General features: G+C 35.7%; 1 protein-coding gene across 2 annotated transcripts in view; it reads left to right on the top strand.

The window, feature by feature from the left end:
* LOC150100770 (uncharacterized) overlaps window positions 1-17,816 on the top strand; it is a 71,485-nt gene that overhangs the window by 47,289 nt on the left and 6,380 nt on the right. The window contains exons 4-5 of one of the 2 annotated variants that reach the window (XM_090401963.1): window positions 8,030-8,175; window positions 8,424-8,653. In XM_090401963.1, the coding sequence (XP_090258089.1) occupies window positions 8,030-8,175; window positions 8,424-8,598 (321 nt within the window). In that variant the 3' untranslated portion in view covers window positions 8,599-8,653. Of the gene's footprint in view, window positions 1-8,029; window positions 8,176-8,423; window positions 8,654-17,816 lie in introns of those variants that run through there. The other variant, XM_090401964.1, reaches the window with a different exon arrangement.

Here is a 17,816-nt window from a genome sequence, read left to right as displayed (position 1 = left end):
ATATTTAAATATTTTGCAATTTTTAAGCTTATATCTTTTTTATTTTCATATGCAATCATACATCCTAGGTAGTTAAATGAATTCACCTGTTCTAAAATCTTGTTTTCTATTACTATTTTAGTTCTTACTGGATCTTGTTCCTTTCAAGGCCATAGTTTTTGTTTTCTGTTGATATTATCATTCCATAATCTTTGGCTATTTCATTTAAATTTAAAATATCTTTCTGTAAGTTATCTTCAGAATTTGTAATTATTATTTGGTCATCAGCAAAAAGGAGTGTTTAAATTCACAGTAGGTGAACTTGATGAAAATTTTTATTCCATTTTATTATTATTCATTTAGATAAATATTAAAAAGAGTTGCTAAAAGAGGACATCCCTGTCAGACTCCTTGGTTTATCTCTCTCATATATGATAGCTCATGGTTTAATCTTATTTAAATTGGATTATTTTCATATATACTTATGATATACTTGAAATAATGTTGGATTCAATATCCATTTAATTTGTATAACTTATGATAGCTTTTAGAATATTATTTGGTCTTTGTCTTTCTTTTACTATATTAAATGAAATGCTTCTTTTAACTTTGTCAAATGCTTTATTTTCCAAGTCACTAAATATAACATTTGTTTCTAAATTGTATTCTCGTCTTTTTCTAAATCCATTCTGTACTTCTAAAATAAAGTTTTCAGAATATCTTATTAGTTTTGTTATTTATAATTCTGCTATATATTTTGTAACAGGAATTTAGTATACGTCAGCATCAAATTCCTGACATATACCCTCAAGGGGTGTACATGATATGATAGTACTACATGAAAACTTTTCGTCATTACTAACTTCATATCTACAATTTTCCTCCAAATCATCTAAGGCGCTTTGTACTGTATCAATCCACCTATATCTTGGTCTTTCTCTGGGTAGTTTTCCTGCCAACCTGGCAGAGAACACTTGTTTTGCTAATCTTTCCTCGCCGATTCTGTTTAAGTTCTTTCCTAATATCCACGTTTTTAATATGATATTGCCAATGATTCCATCTGTTCATGCCAATAATCTTTCTCAGGACTCTCATATCTGCGGTCTCTATTCTTTGGTCAAGTGTTTTACTTCTGACCCAGCTCTCAGATCCATAAGTTAAAACTGGTTTGAACACTGTCTTGTATACAGCTAACTTAGTGTTCCGACTAATTTCTCTCTTATTCCATATGAATTTATTCAATTGACTTTCTATTTCATACCTAAGTAGCTGAAATGTTTTACTTGTTCCATAGGTTCTCCATTGACAGCACAGTTGACATTTTCGGCGATTCTGCCTATTTTCATTGTCTTTGTCTTTTTATTGCTAACCTTCATACCATATGTATTACAACAGTTATTCAATTTAGTCAGGGAATCTTGCAGACTTGTATTGAATTTTTTTAAAAGTATAACATCATCCGCATAAAGCAAAGCGCAGACATTAACATCTCCCATTTTGATATCAAGTTTCATACCACTTTCCTTCATAATGTAATCCATATAGATAATGAATAACAGAGGGGGATAATGTACATCCTTGTCTGACAATAGATTTGACATTAAACCATCTTCCTGTACTTCCTTCAATTCTAACTGCTGACTTAGAAATCAAATAAAGACTAAGTATTGCTTGATGTAATTGCTCCATTGACACCATATAACTGTAGCATATTGAATAGCTTCTCCCTTGGCACCTTGTCAGATGCCTTTTCTAGATTGACAAAACTTCAATACAAATCTTTGTTATATTCCCATGATTTTTCAACTGTTTGTCGTAAAGTGAAGAGCTGATCCTGACAGCCTTTATTTGGCCTGAATCCAGCTTGTTCTTCACCAAGCTTTTCTTTCACAATTCTTCTCAACCGTTTCAAGTATACTTGAATAGATCTTACCAGGAACACTCAGTAAGGAAATACCTCATAGTTCTCACTGTTAAATTGTGAATGAAGCTATGTTATGTAATTTATTAATTTTCATTCACATTTAACATGGCTTATTAAATATTAATCATGGTTTATATAAAATTGTTTATTATTCCTTAATTAAGAATTACTAATTAAATATTTATTCAAAACTTGACCTATTATTAGTTTATAAAATAATAATATGTTTAGAATTTTGTATAACTAAATATATGTGGTGTAACGTAAAGTGTTAATTTATATTTAACTGTATACGTAATCAAAAAGTTAAAGAAGTAGCTTAAATATTCTGTTGTTTTATTTGTGAAATATTTAATGTTATGTAATCACTCATGGATAATATTAGACCATACATTACATTAGCGAAATGTTTACGTGCAGTCTGTTGTCACGGAGACGCACGCGTAAACAACCACGAGTGGAGTAGAGCGTGGCGTTCGAACGTAAGGTGGGAGTGAAGGTCAGATAGATAGATATATAGAGAAGAGGAAAGGTCATAGAAAAGAGGGATTAGAGAAGAATTATTATTAAGAAGGAGGAGAGAGTTTTGCGGAACCAAGATTATATAATCCTCAGGGCAGAGATTTATGAGTATAGTGTTCGGAAGTGAACCTATAAGTAGTGAAACATAAAGTTTAATGTTATAAGCGAAAACTGCTGTTGTTATGAAGAAAGGTTGATGCCGTAATCAGATAAAAGGAAACTGGACAGTCAATGCGAAAATTCTGATTAGTTCTAGTTAATCTGGATTACGATTAAATTCTATGTTGCCCTAGGAAAAGGTTATATTGATTACTTGGAGAAAAGTGAACAGGAAAAGATATTAGTACCTAATTACTGTTGTTTGGAATAGTGAAGTGCGACTTACAGTAATACAGTTTAAACTATGGAGAATATTTATGTGTGTTCCGCTAATGTTAATTAAGTTAATTCATAAGTGCTCTCTCAATAATTTGATGTATTGAAGAATTTGTCTGGTAAGAGTAGTTGTATAAGTTTCTCTATTCTAGCATTAACTGTAATATACCTCCGATGCTCAAGGTCCGGGAATATATTTGCTTGGAATATAGCTTACGTAGTTTATTGCCTGCTGTGAATATAAACATTGAGCTGATAGATTTGTGAAGACTGAATAAGATGTGAAATTGTTATATTAACTTGAGATAAGAAGATTTGTGTTTTTGAGACTGTGAATAGTATATGAAAGTTAGAACATTGAATTAGCAACAGTGACCTAAGAAGAAGTGTTAAGTTAATTGTATAGTTCCATTTTAAAATAGAGTTCTTGTATTTGTTAACCATATCATATATTTAATGTTTTATTTTGTTGATCTAAATATTGTGTTTGCCTGAATTCCTTATTATTGCACCGTTCATAAATATTCGAATCGTGCGGGAACCCCAAGTAAAAATGATGATAGATGATTCGGCCTGATGAGATGACTGTTAACTTAATTTAGAACTGATCCTACTATTTATATAGACTAATCTAAGAATAGGGTGGCGCAGTATAAATATAAATTTCCCTACTTTTGGATCGGTGATCATTTCGTAATTAGTTGTATTATTCATAAAAGTGACTTGAAACTAGATAGATTTAGAACACGACAGAAAGGAGCCGTCACGACATCACATTCAGTTTTATTTCCCTTTTTATATATGGCTACTATGAGAGCTCTACTCCAATCATTGGGAATTCGTCCCTCTGTCCAGGACGACTTATGAACTACAGTGCAGCCACTGTAAGACTTTTATACCACCATACTTCAGCATTTCTGGTCGAATATCATCAACTCCTGCTGCCTTTCCACATTTCAAGCCTTTGATGGCTTTTTCTACTTCAAGTATGGATATGTATTCCTGACTGTATGCCTGTTGAGTGTTTTTTACCACTGTGCTATCACTGGTTGTTTCATTTAGCAATTTTTCGAAGTAATTACTCCATACTTCAAGGATATCTTTTTTCTCCCGTTTTCATGTCACCTTTATCATCTCTAAATCCTTTTACAGCACTCTTTCCTCCATTTCTAAGCTTCTTCAACAACCTCCAGAATATTTTGCCACCTTCTTGGTATTTATTTTCTATGTTCTTGCCAAAGTCCTCCCATGACTTTTGTTTTAGCTAGTTTTACAGTGTTTCGCTTTCTTACATTTGTCTCTGTATTCTCTAAGAGCAAAAGCTGACTTATTTGCTAGGAACTTTTGATATGATTTCTTCTTTTCCTTCACTGCCTCTTTCACTTCCTGTGTCCACCATGGAGTCGTGATTTTTCTATCCTTGCAGACAACCTCACCACATGCCTCTCTGGCTGAATCAATCAGGGTTTCTTCAACGCTTGCTACTGAATCTCCAAGGTTTGGTTTCTGTTCTCAAAGTCTTTCATTTTTTCTTCAATAATCTTTGTATATGTTAGTCTACAGTTCACATCTGAGAGCTGCTTAACTTTTATTTGCTTTAAAACTTTCTTACATGTTATTCTTTTCAATATGAAATTCAATTTTATCCTGCTCAAGACTAAATAGTGATCACTTCCAATTTCAAATCCTCTGTACACTCTGGTGTCCTGCACCAGGGAGAAAACATCACTATCAACAATAACATAGTAAATTAGACTTTTCTTATTCCTTGCCTCTTCTCTCCATGTGAATTTGTGCACAATTTTATGTTGGAACATGGTGTTAGTAATAACCAGTCCATGTCCTGAGCAGAAATCCAACAGGTTATACATGTTATTCTTTTCAATATGAAATTCAATTTTATCCTGCTCAAGACTAAATAGTGATCACTTCCAATTTCAAATCCTCTGTACACTCTGGTGTCCTGCACCAGGGAGAAAACATCACTATCAACAATAACATAGTAAATTAGACTTTTCTTATTCCTTGCCTCTTCTCTCCATGTGAATTTGTGCACAATTTTATGTTGGAACATGGTGTTAGTAATAACCAGTCCATGTCCTGAGCAGAAATCCAACAGGTATTTGCCATTATTATTAGCTTTGCTCTTTTCTCCAAATTTTCCCAAAATATTTTTGTATGTCTGACAGTCATTTCCTATTCTGCTATTCAGATCCCCAACAAGGACTATCTTTTCTTTTTTATTGTGTCAGTTGCTTTTTCTAAAGCATCAAAAAATTCCTCCACTTCTACCTTAGTAGAACCTTTTGTGGGACCATAGGCACAAATATGTCTCATTGTCCAGTTCCCCATTCTCATATTTGCCCACATCACTCTACTTGAGACTGCCTACCATTCAAGATTAGCCTTGTATTTTGTGTTGAATACTATGGCTACTATTTCTTTTCCTTGATTGTCATTTCCTGAATATAACATTTTGTATTTATTGCTCAGAAAGATCTCACCAGTTTTTGTCTCAGTCACCCCTATTATGTCGATCTGGTACTTAACTAATTCCTCAGCTAGCTCCATTTCTTTGCCATTGAGGCTTCTTAGGTTGATAGCACTGATCCTTAACTCTAGTGATGTTGAGTTGGGGTGTGTTCTCAGATTTGTTCCAGTAGCTGACTTTTTGCTGTTCGCTCTGGTTCCCTGGCAAAAAGAATGGGGGGGGGGGCTTGATTAACCAGGCGATGCCCCAGCCGGCATGAAATTTTGTCATGTTGTACCATCATTTTGTATTTTGGTTTAACCAATAAGAATACAATTTGTTTGGCTAAATCCAAAATTGCCAGCCCATCCTCGTTCGTTCAGTATCCAGGTAGATACCCAACAAGGCACACCTCAAGAAGGTGAGGATTGGACATTAGTTCAGATGCCCTGGTCGGTTCTCTGCATTCCTTTAAAGGCTATGTGGAGGTCTCCTCTCAGTTATACAGCTTTGACCGTTAAGCACCATATTTAGTATGCTTATAACTTTATAATTTTTGAGTCATCTCTACTACCTTTTTTAAAGATAGCGATTACAATTGCTTTTTTCCATTTTATTAGTGCGTTATGGTATACTATGGTACACATAGTATATATTATGGTATAATAAGGAAAGTAATGTGACGTTATAAGCTTCTATATACGAGTTGCCACAGTCCTGAAAATAATTTTTCAGGCGCAAACTTGTTTGCTTACACTTGAATAAAGGATTAAACCAAGTATATAATTTCTTGGTATCTTTAGTTTATAGCATAACTAAGTGGAAAAGCTTGCAATATATACAGCTAATTTAGTGTTTTGACTAATTTCTCTCTTATTCCATATAAATTTATTCAGTTGACTTCCGACCATAACAGCTTTGTTGATTTTGTTGTCTATTTTTATATTTAATTTACCATCTTCATTAAAAATCGTACCTAAATAGCTTAAATATTTAACTTGTTCTATAGATTCTCCATTCACAGTGCAGTTGATATTTTCAATGCTTCTGCCTATTTTCATTGTCTTTGTCTTGTTACTGCTGTCCTTCATACCGTATCTATTACAACAGTTTTTCAATTCAGTCAGGGAATCTTGGAGAAGACTTGTAGCATATTTATTTATAAGTATAACATGATCTGCATAAAGCAAAGAGCTGACATTAATATCTGCATGTTTGATATCAGATTTAATACCACTTTCCTTCATAATGTGATCCATAAAGATAATGAGGGGATAATGTACATCCTTGTCTGACACCAGATCTAATATTAAGTGTTAACATCAAGTGTTGCTTAATATAATGTCCAATTGACACCATACAACTGTAGTGTTTTGAATAGCTTCTGTCTTGGCACTTTGTCATATGCCTTTTCCAGATCTACAAAACTTAAATACAGATCATTGTTATATTACCATGATTTCTCAACTATTTGTCGTAAAGTGAAAATCTGATCCTGATAGCCTCTATTTGTCCTGAATCCATCTTGTTCTTCACCAAGCATCCCTTCACAATCCTTCTCAACCGTTTCTCACGTATACTTGCGTAAATCTTACCAGGAATTCTCTACTGAGTGTTCCTGGTAAGATACCTCTGTAATTCTCTTAGAATTACAGAGATACCTCTGTAACTCTCAGATTCTGTTTTATTTCCCTCTTTATATATGGGTACTATGAGAGCTCTAGTCCAATCATCTGGAATTTGTCCCTCTGTCCAGGCCTTCTGAACTATGCAGTGCAGCCACTACAAGACTTTTATACCTCCATACTTGAGCATTTCTGGTCAAATATCATCTACTCCAGCTGCGTTTCCACGTTTCAGGCTTTTGATGGTGTTTTCTACTTCAACTATGGATATGTATTCCTGATTGCCTGTCTGGTCAGTGTTTTTTACCACTGTGCTGTCACTGATTGTTTATTTAGCAATTGTTTGAAGTGATTACTCCATACATCAAGGATATATCTTTCTCCCATTTGTATGTCACCTTTATTATCTCTAATTCCTTTTACAACACACTTTCCTCCATTTCTGAGCTTCTTCAACAACCTTCAGAATATCTTGCCACCTTCTTGATATTTATCTTTCCTGTTCCAAAGACTCTTAAACAAGTCAGGCACTTTGCAGGAATGTTAAAACTAATTTGAAAGTTTTTTTGAAATTGAAAAGTTTATTAAACTGAGTTTCTGGGGGCGAAAAAACCCGGGCAAGCGGGTTTTTTCTCCCGGAAACTCTGGTTTTACATCTCATAAACTCAAGAAAATCGATCATAGAACCCACATTATTTCAGACATTAAATACGAATGTTAGGATTGGGAACCACGAGATGGCGGCACTTGTTGATCCGTCACTCTTCACTGCATGCCGTTTAATTAGTGATAGCCTTGAGCCAGCTATCTCTGATTGTGTGCCAGTGGAGATTGAACTGCCCACTCAGTCTCCAAAAGTTAGATAGGGCTAAAAACGGCCTCACCTACCCCTGTATATACAGGAATAAAAAGGCTTTACATGATTTTTTTTTTTTAATTTCTAATTCTCTTTATTTGAATGTTCTTACTGACCTCTGGACCATGGGTAACAGGTATTATGTAGCTTATTGTATTATAAATCTGCTTGTATTGAGAACAGTATACAAATTTAATAGAATTATGTTGTTTTGGTATTGCTAATAATGACTAGTCATTTCTACCTAAACTGATAACTGGTATTAAATCTCTTGCTAGGCAGAGCAAGCTAGTAAAACTTCCGTTCATCAACTGAGAATTGCACTGAAGATGGGAGATCCCTGCACTGTTGCAAGATGTAAAATTTATATAGCAATGAGTCTCTTACAGAGAGGATTTCTCATTGAAACCAAAAAAATAATCAGGTAAAGATATCTTTTCATTAACATTGCTGGTTATAATTTAAACTAGTAACATTTTTTTTAAAATACAATGCATTGAGCTAAAAAGACATAATACTGTTATTAATTCATCATAATTTTACAAAAAAAAATAGTACTGACTGATGTGGTCTACTTCTCCCAATGTAAAATTCCTCATCAAATTTTATTAAATTTTATCAAAATAGGCAAGCAGCATAAATAGTTGAAAATCATTTATTTGTGTATTTTAGGGAACAGTACAAATTTGCTTTGTCAGCAGAAGGCAAAAGAGACTTCAGATTGGCAAATATGTGTAAAGCTATTTGGAATAGATACAGATACCTACAATCTCAACAAGCTTCAACACAGTTTTATCTGGCATATAATAGTTCTAAAAATTATTCCAGTAATACGTCCAGCTGTTAGTAAATTATTTGTATATTATTTTTGTTGATATGTTTTATAAAGAATTTATTTACATTTTGTAGTTTCAGTTATTTCCATATTACACACTTATGAAAACTATCAGAAATTTTTCTGCAAACATTAGGGAAAGGAACATATATTGTATACTGGATTTGATCAAGCTGGTGGCAGGCAGATCCTGTTATCAAAAGTCCTGATTCCTGTTATCTGGGCTGGAAGTTTGGGATTTAGCCTGTCAAAGTATATTGTATTATTTGAAATCATAAATGTGATGGTACAGCATAACCCTATGCCACTTAAATTTTTTATAGTTAAATCCATCCTCTCTTACTGTTTCCCCTTAAGGTCTATCTTAGTATCTGTAATATCTAATCTGATAGGTTTATGCATCTTCTTTTTTTTTTTTTCACTGGAAGCAACAGCACCCTTAATTTGAAGTTTATCTGCCATTATTAACAACAAAAAATGATAGTTTATAATTCACAGAGTTGCAGTGAGCAATGATGTTGTAAACAAAGAGTTCATTAAAATTGTATGTTGATTCACTGGAGCATCATGTCGCTAAAACTATAAATAGCATTAGTCATAACTGAAAAGTGTCATAAGGTGAGGTATTACTGTATTACACCTTTGGATCTGAAGAAAAATTGAAGCAAACCTGAATCATACTTTGTTATTTAAGAAAGTATTGTATTAAGATATGTCGTTTCCCACTGATTTGCATGTTTTGTTAAGATTGAGTTTTCAAGAAAGGAAACCCTCGTAACCTATATCTGACCTCCCCCACACACAAAAGTAGCTTACATAGTTGAGCAAAAATCAGATGTGTTCTGTACTAATGTAATTTAACCTTAATAGTTTTTAATATCAATCCACACCACATGAGGGGGTCTCAGACTGAAACAGACAAGTGATTAGAGAGAACAAAGGAACCTGTTAATGATTTTCTTGAAGTGTTAGAGGTTGTATTCATTGCGAAGACTGTCCCTGAATACAGGTGTATATGAATGAGAAAGGAATGAGGAATTGGTTCAGTAAGTTTGGAGCTGAACATTGCTTGGAAAGAAGTCAATTGACATAGGCAAGGTGCAATTGTGTCATTTCACAAGTCGTGTTTGTAGCTGTATAAATTGGAGTAATGTGATACTCCCAAATCAGTGCAACTGTGTCCAGGTGAAATGACTTCGAGAAAGGAACTGACAGAGTTCGAAAGGGGTCATTCTGATAGGATGCCATGTTGACGGCTTATCAATTCAGCAAATTGTTGAAAAATTCAGCCATCCCAAGTCAACAGTCAGTGACACCATACTGAGATGGAAGCACAGTGAGTCAGCTGCAAGTGCTACCTGCAGCGGACAACCAACCACACTCGCCAAACGGGACCATGGGATGCTGCACAGGATAATATGTAAAATATAATAAATTTAGTTTAATCCTTTATCCAAGTGTGAGCAAACAAAGTTTGTGCCAGAAAATATCCTCAGGACTGAGGCAAAGTGGTGCACTGTTGGCAACTCGTAGCAAAGGTGGACCAAGCTCTCATCACTCCTTGTCTCAGTACTTCCCTCCATGCAAAGCACATCTCCTTGCGGACATGTATAATGCTATGCATTAAGGGAAGGGCCACTACCCAGACCGGTTTCGACCTTTATTGAGGTCTTGTCAGTGGGAGGCAGACCAAGAAGTGGTGACACTAAGGCAGAAGCAATGGAGAAGTCATATTTACCCATATGAGTTGCCAACCGGTGTACCACTGTATTATTAAATTACTCTGGATTTAGAAAAAGATGTTGGAAGTTTATTTTGCACTTGGTTAGACTATAATAAATTTAGTTTAATCCTTTATCCAAGTGTGAACAAGCAAAGTTTTTGCCTGAAAATATCTTCAGGAGTGAGGCAAGGTAGTGCAACTGTTGGCAACTCGTAGCAAAGGTGGACCAAGCTCTCATCACTCCCCAAGCTCTCATCACTCCTCGTCTCAGTATCTCCCACCATGCAAAAGACATATCCTTGCAGACATGTATAATGGTCTGCCTCCTACTGACGAGACCTCAATAAAGGTCAAAACCAATCTGGATAGTGGCCCTTCCCTTAATGCATAACATTATACATGTCCGCAAGGAGATGTGCTTTGCATGGTGGGAGATACTAAGACAAGGAGTGATGAGAGCTTGGTCCACCTTTGCTACGAGTTGCACCACCTTGCCTCAGTCCTGTCCAGAACCAAGGCTAACAACATGGATTTCCATGGTAGAACTACAATATGCAAGCCCCACGTTACCCGAACCAACATACAGCATTGTCTTCAGTGGTGCAAAGAACGTGCACAGTGGGACGTGGAAGCTTGGAACCTTGTGTTATGGAGCTATGAATCACGCTACATCCTCTACTGAACATATGGACAGTTGTGGGTGTGGTGGATACCCAGTGAACATCTCTTACCAGAGTGCATAACCACAACTATGAAATTCGAAGGTGGTGTGATGGTATGGTCCTGTTTTTCCGGATTTGACTTCGGATCTCTGTCGGGGCCACAAACATTGAACTCCAAGAGGTTTCTGAGCAATGCATTGCTTCCTACTGTGTGGCATTTCCACGAAACTGACCATTGTTGCTTTCCATAAAACAATGCACTGTGTCATAAGACTTGCTGTAACTGCGTGGTTTGTGGGCATGAACATCACCACACTTGACTGGCCTCCACAGTATCTTGATCTCAACCCTATTGAACATCTGTGGGATGAACAGCATTGGATGAGGTCAAGAGGCATCCACCCCACAACAGTCCAGGACATGCCTACAGGAAGAATGGTCCAAAATTATTATTATTATACAGGTAACCTCCATGGAGTCTGAAAGACTCATCGCAGGAGATCCAATCTTTCATACCTCTCCTTCGACCCATTAACACACACAAAGCACTCGCAACTGATTCTGGCAACCCATTCCAATCATTCACAACTCTCCAAGCAAAAAATCTAGTCCTCACAACCCCTACTAACCATACCTTTATTGAACTTCCAGGAATTAATCAGTAAATATATCCAAATTTTCTATAAGCAAATTGTGACTATTAGTATCTTATTATGCCTGCAGGTTTGCATTTTTTGGAGATGTAGAACTAAAAGATGAGTTACGCATTTTCCTACTGGATAAAGATAAGAAATTTGCAGATCTTTTCAATGACGATAAGTGGTTATTAATACTATGCTACCTAGCTGATATTTTTGAAAAAGTAAACATGCTTAATTTGTCTCTTCAAGGAAAAGGTAACATTTTAACAATGAATGAGAAAATAACTGCATTTCAAAAAAAAATGGTGCTGTAGAGAGAGAAATTTGAAAAGGGATGGTTAGAAATGTTTCCATCTTTATCTGATTTCGTTACGGAAAATAATGTAAATGTAAAACAAACAAAAAGTCTAATATCTGCACATTTAAAATGTTTAGAGACATATTTTTGTAACTTATTCACAGATCTTCTGGCGAAGAATTTCAATAGATTTTATACCCATTTGCAGAAAATTTAAAAATTGACCACCTTCCAATTATTTTTCAAGAGCAATTAATTGACATTAGATACAACACAACTTTGAAAAACGAATTTCTACAGAAATCTCTTCACAATTAGTGGATGGGACTGAAGTCTGAGTATAGCAATTTAGTAAACACAGCAAATGATGCACTCCTACTGTTTGGTTCTACTTATTTATGTGAGGTATCATTTTCTGCAATCACAGGTATTAAAACCAGATATCGAAATAAATTAAACTTGGAACCAGACCTTCGTATCGCAGTATCAGAAGCCATCAAACCAGAATTTCAAGAAATTATGAAAGAAATGCAAGGCCATTTGTTCACAGTAAATATTGTAATAAATATGTTTGTAAGCTGTTAATAATAAAAATAATGTGTAAAAATATCTAGCGTTTTTAATTATTATATGATGATACAAGGCATATTTCCTTTTTATAATACTTATTACAATAGATTTTTGCTCAATCAATTGGGGGTACACGATCAAAAAAGTTTGGAGACCAAACAACTTGACATTGTCAGCATCCAGGAATGCATTAGCAGAGCTAATCTCAGGTGGTATGGTAACTTAAATAGAATGGGAGAGGAAAGATTAGCAAAACAAGTGTTCTCTGCCAGGTTGGCAGGAAAACGACCCAGAGGAAGACCAAGATATAGGTGGATTGATACGGTACAAAGTGCCTTAGACGATAGAAATATGAGATCTGATAATGTTGGAGTCTTGACAAGTAACAGACTGATTTGGAGGAAAATTGTAGATATGAAGTTAGTAATGATGTAAATTTTTCATGTAGTACTGTCATATCCTGTACACCCCTTGAGGGTACATGGCAGGAATTTGATGATGATGATCTAGATGACCCTTAACTATATCCCATGCACCACTTCCTTGCCCTGCAGTGTTTTATTATTATCATGACTTGACACCTCCAGGGAGTCCAATGACTCATCGAGGGAGGGCATCTACTCTACAACTCTGTCTCTACCAATGCCATCTACCGTCCATTACCACCACACTAGTATTTCCACAGACAATCACAAACATCCATGCCCACAGCGGGATTCGAACCCGCAGCCTTTTGGCTGGAGAGCGAATACACTAATCACTTGGCCAACCAGGCTGGCAATGCCATGGTAAATTTAAGCTTCTTCCTAAGTATGTCATAATCATCTGCCTTGTAGTTCTGCAAATACCCCTTTCTTGATAGAATATTCCATCAATGTTTTACAATCTCCCAAGTCAAGACTGCATGGTCGCTTTCACCAATTGGAGGCAATGTTGTCACCTTGGTTATGTATAGCTCTTCTTCTGATCCTATGACCAGGTCCAATCCTAGTCCCCTCCACATGCTGCCTTAATTATCTCTTAACAAGTGTATAAATTCTGTTTCCTTCCTGCCATATGATCTTTCTTCCTTCCATAGTTGAAGTCCCCCATAATAATCATTCGACCTGTACTCATTGTAATAATTTGGCAATGCATGTCTTCCTGATCATCTGTGGAGCTCCCTGGCCTATAGCAACAACCAGTTGTATATTTTATCTTACTGGCATTAATCTCACACCAGATTGCTTCATAACAGCCACCCTTCCACCTGTCTCCTATTTTTTTTGGTTGCAATTCACCTGCTATCATCAACAGTACTCCCCCACCCGATCTTCCTGAAAACACTAAACCCTTCACATTCAGTCCCTGTAACTACATCATCTAATAGGAGAGAATAAATTACTACTATTTAGGATTTTTTTGGTCAAATTTATAACTATTTGAAATTGTTATAATTCTTGGCCACCGAGATTAATGAATAACCAACTCTTATTTAGAAGTATTGGTCAAGTGTTAATAAACTATTTAATAACCAACTAGTTTCACCGGCTATTGCTGTCAGCTTCATAAGGGTAAAAGATGTATAAAAATAGTAAGAACACTTAAATGCTAAAAACTGTTAACACTAAAACCATAAAATAAATTGAATACAATTGTATTTTTTATAAAAGCAGAAGAATGCGTACTGAAAGACCCTTATTAGATCTTTCAACATGCCAGAACTGAGTTTTGCAGCCAACTACAAATCGTTCCTACACAACAACTAGCAGATCGTACATGCGCTATGCATGATGTATGCGTTCTTCTGCTTTTATAAAAAAAATACAATTGTATTCAGTTTATTTTATGGTTTTAGTGTTAACAATTTTTAGCATTTAAGTGTTTGTACTATTTTTATACATCTTTAACCCTGATGAAGCCAGCAGCCACAGTTGGTGAAACTAGTTATAACTTTCTCTTATTTAGAAGTATTGGTCAAGTGTTAATAAACTATTTAATAACCAACTAGTTTCGCTGGCTATTGCTATCGGCTTCTTCAGGGTACAAATAAGGTAGGCAAAGTAAATTACAAGCTAGATGTTAACTGACAATTCTAATTCAATAACAAAATAGTACTGAGCATGAAACAATACACGTGTCACGGATACATGATTTACTTGTTGAGAAACATTTTGTAGTTGGCACTGAAGTTCATTTCATGTGTTTTAGTGATCTGATTAAGGTCTTCCATATATCAGGTAGGATTAAACCTTGGTTCCTGTTGAGGTTTTTTGTGAAACGGGCGACTAGCTGCTGCTTTGAAGATTCTGGAACGGTAGTTTTCTTCTATATAAGGCATATAACTTTTATTTCATTCAGTAATGTGGTTGGTTGTAGAGAAGTGGGAAGAAAGGCCAGATATATCTTGTCTTTTGTTTCTTATATAACTGATGTGTTCCCTTTGTCTCATTTCGAAGCTTCTTGACATCTGATCTTGTTCCTGTGGTCTTAGTTATGTTGGTCACACGTCTAGAAGCTTCGAAATGAGACAAAGGGAACACATCAGTTATGTAAGAAACAACAGACAAGATATATCTGGCCTTTCCCATTGGTGGGAAGATCAGATGAGAGGGAACTATCACAATGACATGCGATGAACCACCAGGGGGAGATTGCAATCTACTCACAAAGGGGAGATTGAATGGAGAGACCAAAAGATGTCAGCTTGAAAAGGAGGTCATAATGGCAAACTTGGATTCTTTGGAAATATCTGAAGTGATCAAATGAGATTTTCCAAATCTTTCAGTGGCCTGTGTATAGAAATAGCAAGTTCTGCTTTAGAACAAGAATGGCAGAAACCATACTGGTGATAACTAATTAATCAGTGGATCTCTAAATAGTGAAGAACCTGCGCAATAGGGTGATAATTCGATTTTCTCGCGAAAGATCAGGGGCAGTATACCAAGGGCATCTAAACAAGAGTTGGAGAAGACTGATGTTAAGTCTGCCTTACCTTTAGAAATGGTGCTATTCAGTCAGGATGAGAGAGGTGGAAATAGTGCATCAAAAGTTTTGCCCAACAGACTTAATAAGGAACAAGAACAGAAGGTTCTACTACCATTTCAGCAGAAGTCATACTTGAGTGCTTACAAAATTTGGTTTATATTTGCTTTATTTCTTTCCACACTATTTTCATAGTTTGTCCCTTTTTGCTAATTTTCATACGAAATTATTTAACAGCCTTTTAAACTTAGATTTATTTACAAAGACACATCACCTACTTAGAAGATAGAATTGTATAAATCAAGAAAGTAATTTTGGGGGGTGCTTAAAGGTCAAAGCTGTATAACTGAGAGGAGACCTCCACATAGCCTTTAAAGGAATGCAGAGAACCAACTAGGGCTTCTGACCTAATGTCCAATCCTCGTGTTCTTGTGTTACACCATATTAGGTATCTACCTGGATACTGAATGTACGAGGATGGGCTGGAAATTTGGGATTTAGCCGACCAAATTGTAATTTCTTATTGGCTTAAACCAATATAGAAAATGATGGTACAACATGACAAAATTTCATGCTGGCTGTGGCGTTGCCCGGTTAAACAAGGGCCCCCATTCTTTTTGCCAGGGCGAATAGCGAAAAGTCAGCTACTGGAACAAATCTGAAAGCACACGCCAACTCAACATCACCAGAGTTAAAGATCAGTACTATCAACATAAGAAGCCTGAATGGCAAAGAAATGGAGCTAGCTGAGGAATTAGTTAAGTACCAGATCGACATAATAGGGGTGACTGAGACAAAAACTGGTGAGATCTTTCTGAGCAATAAATACAAAATGTTATATTCAGGAAATGACAATCAAGGAAAAGAAATAGTAGCCATAGTATTCAACACAAAATACGAGGCTAATCTTCTTGAGTGGCAGGCAGTCTAAAGTAGTGATGTGGACAAATATGAGAATGGAGTATTCTCATATATGAGAATGGGGACAATGAGACTTATTTGTGCCTATGGTCCAACAGAAGCTTCTACTAAGGTAGAAGTGGAGGAATTTTTGGATGCTTTAGAAAAAGTAACTGACACAATGAAAAAGGAAAAGTTGGTCCTTGTTGGGGATCTAAATAGTAGAGTAGGAAATGATTGTCAGGCATACAAAAATATTTTGGAAAAATTTGGAGAAAAGAGCAAATCTAATAATAATGGCAAATACCTGTTGGATTTCTGCTCAGGACATGAACTGGTTATTACTAACCATGTTCCAACATAATAATGTGCACAAATTCACATGGAGAGAAGAGGCAAGGAATAAGAAAAGTCTCGTTGACTATATTATTGTTAATAGTGATGTTTCTCCCTGGTGCAAGACACCAGAATGTACAGAGGATTTGAAATTGGAAGCGATCACTATTTAGTCTTGAGCAGGATAAAATTGAAAATCATATTGAAAAGAATACCATGTAAGAAAGTTTTAAAGCGAATAAAAGCTGAGCAGCTCTCAGATGTGAAGTGTAGACTAAAATACACAAAGATTATTGAAGAAAAAATGAAAAAGTTTGAGAACAGGAACCAAACCTTGAAGATTCAGTGGCAAGCCTTGAAGAAAACCCTGATTGATTCAGTCAGAGAGGCATGTGGTGAGGTTGTCTGCAAGGATAGAAAAATCAGAACTCCATGGTGGACACAGGAAGTTATAGAGGCAGTGAAGGAAAAGAAGAAAGCATATCAAAAGTTATATGGCAAATAAATCAGCTTTTGCTCTTAGAGAATACAGAGACAAATGTAAGAAAGCAAAACACTGTGTAAAACTAGCTAAACAAAAGTCATGGGAGGACTTTGGCAAGAACATAGAAAATAAATATCAAGAAGGTGGTAAGATATTCTGGAGGTTGTTGAAGAAGCTTAGAGATGGAGGAAAGAGGAATACATATCCATACTTAAAGTAGAAAAAGCCATCAAAGGCTTGAAATGTGGAAATGCAGCAGGAGTAGATGATATTCGACCAGAAATGCTGAAGTATGGTGGTATAAAAGTCTTACAGTGGCTGCACTGCATAGTTCAGAAAGCTTGGACAGAGGGACGAATTCCCGATGAGTGGAGTAGAGCTCTAATAGTGTCCATATATAAAAAAGGAAATTAAACTGAATGTGAGAATTACAGAGGTATTTCCCTACTGAGTGTTCCTGGCAAAATCTATGCAAGTATACTTGAGAAATAGTTGAGAAGAATTGTGGAAGAAAAGCTTGAAGAACAAGCTGGATTCAGGCTAAATAGAGGCTGTCAGGATATCAGATCTTCACTTTACGACAAATAATTCAGAAAGCGTGGGAATATAACAAAGATCTGTATTTAAGTTTTGTCGATCTGGAAAAGGCATA

Source organism: Typopeltis vanoorti, chromosome 12 (genome assembly GCF_054136105.1).
Source record: "Typopeltis vanoorti isolate ZY-2024b chromosome 12, IOZ_Tvanoo_1.0, whole genome shotgun sequence".
In the NCBI taxonomy this organism is placed as follows: Eukaryota; Metazoa; Arthropoda; class Arachnida; order Uropygi; family Thelyphonidae; genus Typopeltis; species Typopeltis vanoorti.
The sequence above is the reverse complement of the archived record's forward strand: the minus strand, read 5'-3'. Positions and strand labels throughout refer to the sequence as shown.